The sequence below is a fragment of the Nicotiana sylvestris genome, chromosome 1 (genome assembly GCF_000393655.2).
Source record: "Nicotiana sylvestris chromosome 1, ASM39365v2, whole genome shotgun sequence".
In the NCBI taxonomy this organism is placed as follows: Eukaryota; Viridiplantae; Streptophyta; class Magnoliopsida; order Solanales; family Solanaceae; genus Nicotiana; species Nicotiana sylvestris.
Genome location: NC_091057.1, coordinates 112,568,163 through 112,571,368, shown reverse-complemented (window position 1 = coordinate 112,571,368; position 3,206 = coordinate 112,568,163). Strand labels below are relative to the sequence as shown.

The following is a 3,206-nucleotide window of genomic DNA, read 5'->3' as shown; positions in this document are numbered from 1 at the left end:
AATAATAAAATACAAGTTTATGTGAATGATCTATGTGGATGATCTTATAGTGACTTATTTCGAGTAAGAGCTGCTTCATGAAGCAATCGCAAGTACTTTTTTATATATATATTTTTTTTTTTATTTCAAGATGTATTCTAAAGGAAGAAGGTAATCGGCTTAGATGATCTTTTCAATGATTTTTACCAAGCGAAGAGCAACATAACTAAGAAGGAACCAAAACACACAAAGATTCAAAAGTTCTACCATACAAAAGAAGCAAAGCTCTATCCAACAATAACATACATGAATATTTGATTTCATTTTGCACTGTTATTTTGGATATTAATCTATTTTTAGAAAATATAGCTTTCGAAATTAATTTCAAGTCCGTCAATAATTCTTGCACAATTTGATTACGATTTGAATTATATATGTTTGTTTGAATAATTTTTTAGAATTGAACTTGTTATGGCAAACTAGGTTGAAAATGAAATTGGTTCTGAATACTAGGCTTATAGTTGAAATATGATGAGCTTTCAATAACTGAGCCTTATGTTTCCTATGTTTTGATGATCTAACAAACTTATTGTTAAGAACCAGATAGAAAATCTTGTCCCACAGGATACACAGTTCATGTAAACTGTTCAAAGGCTACCTTAGGCAGGAATACAACGAGGAACACAACAAGGACCCGATGTGTTGGTCCTTTAGACATCTCCGACAACAGACCAAGTCAGTGGCTGTACGCAATCAATATAAAGAGAAACACATCAGGAACCTGCTCCCTTGGGATTCTCTAACAAAAGCACCGGTCAAGTGCACAGCCGGAACATAGCAGAAAAAAGTGACCATACAGTTAAGGAACACAATCAGGACCAGGATGCATGATTTCATTATGGCAGAAGATTCAGAGCTATGGTACATCATATGTGATGGTCCACATGTTCCCATGAAAAAGATTGAAGAAATAGAGCAACTGGTGCCTAAAGGAAGAAGAGAGTACAATGACATTGGCAGAAAAGCTGTAGAAAAGAACTACCATGCCAAGAAGATCTTAATGTGTGGTATAGGACCTGATGAGTACAATAGATGTCTCAGCTTGTGAAACTGCCAAAAAAATATGGGAGGCATTGCAAACTGCTCAAGAAGGAACCACCCAGGTCCAGCAATCCAAAATTGACATGCTCACCACAGAATATGAGCTGTTCAGGATGAAGGATGATGAATCCATACAAGACATGCATACCAGATTCACCTCCATCATAAATGAGCTTCATTCGCTTGGAGATGTCATTCCCAGAAACAAACTTGTAAGAAAAATTCTCAGTGTTCTACCTGGGTCTTGGGAAAGTAAGGTAAATGTCATCACGCAAGCTAAAGATCTACAGACGCTGACCATGGATGAGTTGATTGGTAATCTAAAAATGTACGAAATGAAGAGAAAGAAGGACAATGAATGAAGGGAGCCTAAGAAGGAAAGAACCTGGTACTCAAAGCTGAAAGGAGTGATTAAAGTGATGAAGATAGTGACATGGCCTATCTTACTAAGAGATTTCAAAAAATGGTTAGAAGAAACGGTGGTATACCAAAGTGGGGCAGTTCAAGTAAAATAAGGAACAACGATCTCTCTCACAGATGTGGAAAGCCGGGGCATTTCATCAAAGACTGCCCACTCGCGAAATAGGAGCAGTACAAGCAAAATCCTGACAAAGTAGGAAAAAGGAACCCGGTTTCAGAAAAAATATTCAATTAAAAAAATACTGCAGACAATATTGTTAGGCAAGCTATTGCCGCGTGAGGAGATTCCTCAAGTGAATCCTAAAGGGAATCATATGTAGAAAATAGTTCCATGATAACAGTGGAAACTGAAGCAACAAAGTACTATTCACTGTTCGCGTTGATGGCTCAGTCATATGATGATGATGAAGAAGATGAAGATGATGAGGTAAACTTCAGGGATGTTCAGAGAAATCTGAAATCCTACTCATCTAAAAAATTAAGGTTTTTATCCAATATTTTAATTGATGCTTATTACAGTCTTGTAAATGATAAGGAGATCCTGACCATAGAACTTGGAGAGGCATAGAAGCTAAAGCTAAAAGTACGTTATAAGCTGCAAAAAAAGGGAGCTGTTGAAATCTTGTTCAAAAAGATTGCTCCGGCATCAGGTTTTCGTATCTCAAGTTAGTAGTAATGAGGTTAATTTTTGCATGCTCTCTCTAACAAAAATTGTGTAATAATTGTCCTGTAATTCAGCTGGCACATCACCAAATTTTTCAAGGTCTGTGCATCATGTCTTGTCCATCAAATCCTTTCACCTCCTCTGTACGGCACCACTTCCCCACAAACCTACCGTCGTCTCTAGGATTATTCAGATTCTGTTTCTTTCTTCACTCATCATTAGACCTTCTTCCAATAAATCTTTTCTTCCATCCTACGACAAGTCATGAACCTTCTCTTTCACTATTCAGCTAGGACTCACTCTTCATTTCTCACACTCTCTAATCTACCTGTCTGGAAAGTATCCATCTAATGGTGATCGAATAATCGTCTCAGTCTACCACTTCTGGCACCGTCCCTATTTCATTTCCTTCCTTGAAATCAAGTTCAGATCATCACTGTCTCATGCACTCTACTACTCTATACACTTCTAGTCTCTTATCCACTCCTACTGACTTTCCATTTCTGCTAAACCCTGCTTACCGCTATTTTGAGAACCCTATGTCCAGTCAATCCTTTGACTTCTCCAAAGAACATACAGAAGGTTTCACTTCTCTGGTTTCAGAAGCTCGTGAGGATGATCCTAACCAGTATATAAACTCCTCCATGTTGGACATAGTGACTCTCAAGGAGTCACCTAAAAAAGAAGCAGCTCACAATATCATGGCCATAGCTCCTGAAAGTCTAACGAATGAAGAAGTTTATTTCTCTTCTGAGTATCAAATGGAAGAGATCTTGCATCTAGAAAATGCAAGAACTGCAGAACTCCTAGAGTCTCTGACTCGTGAGATGTTCCCAGAAAAGCCTTCTGATGAACCCGTTCCTCATCCATGCAAACCTACTTCTGTACCTCCCATTCCCTCTAAAATCCTAAGGTCTTCCTAAAAATCCTTCACTACCAGGTCACTATAGCAAGATAACTTGGAGTCTTCATTTCAGAAAAGTAAAAGGAGTGTCAAGCCAAGAAAAAGGATGAGAATGAATCCAAAGGATTTCATCAAGAG

The 3,206-nt window shown here is 38.0% G+C and overlaps 1 protein-coding gene across 1 annotated transcript; it reads left to right on the top strand.

The window, feature by feature from the left end:
- The first annotated feature begins 1,058 nt into the window (after positions 1 to 1,058).
- On the top strand, positions 1,059 to 1,442 carry LOC138873395 (uncharacterized). Its single transcript, XM_070151865.1, has one exon. The coding sequence runs from the start codon at positions 1,059 to 1,061 to the stop codon at positions 1,440 to 1,442; it is 384 nt and encodes a 127-aa protein (XP_070007966.1).
- The last annotated feature ends 1,764 nt before the right edge of the window (positions 1,443 to 3,206 follow it).

Excerpts from the sequence above, each read along its gene's own strand:
- LOC138873395 (XM_070151865.1), top strand. The coding sequence starts at position 1,059 with ATGAGTACAATAGATGTCTCAGCTTGTGAAACTGCCAAAAAAATATGG.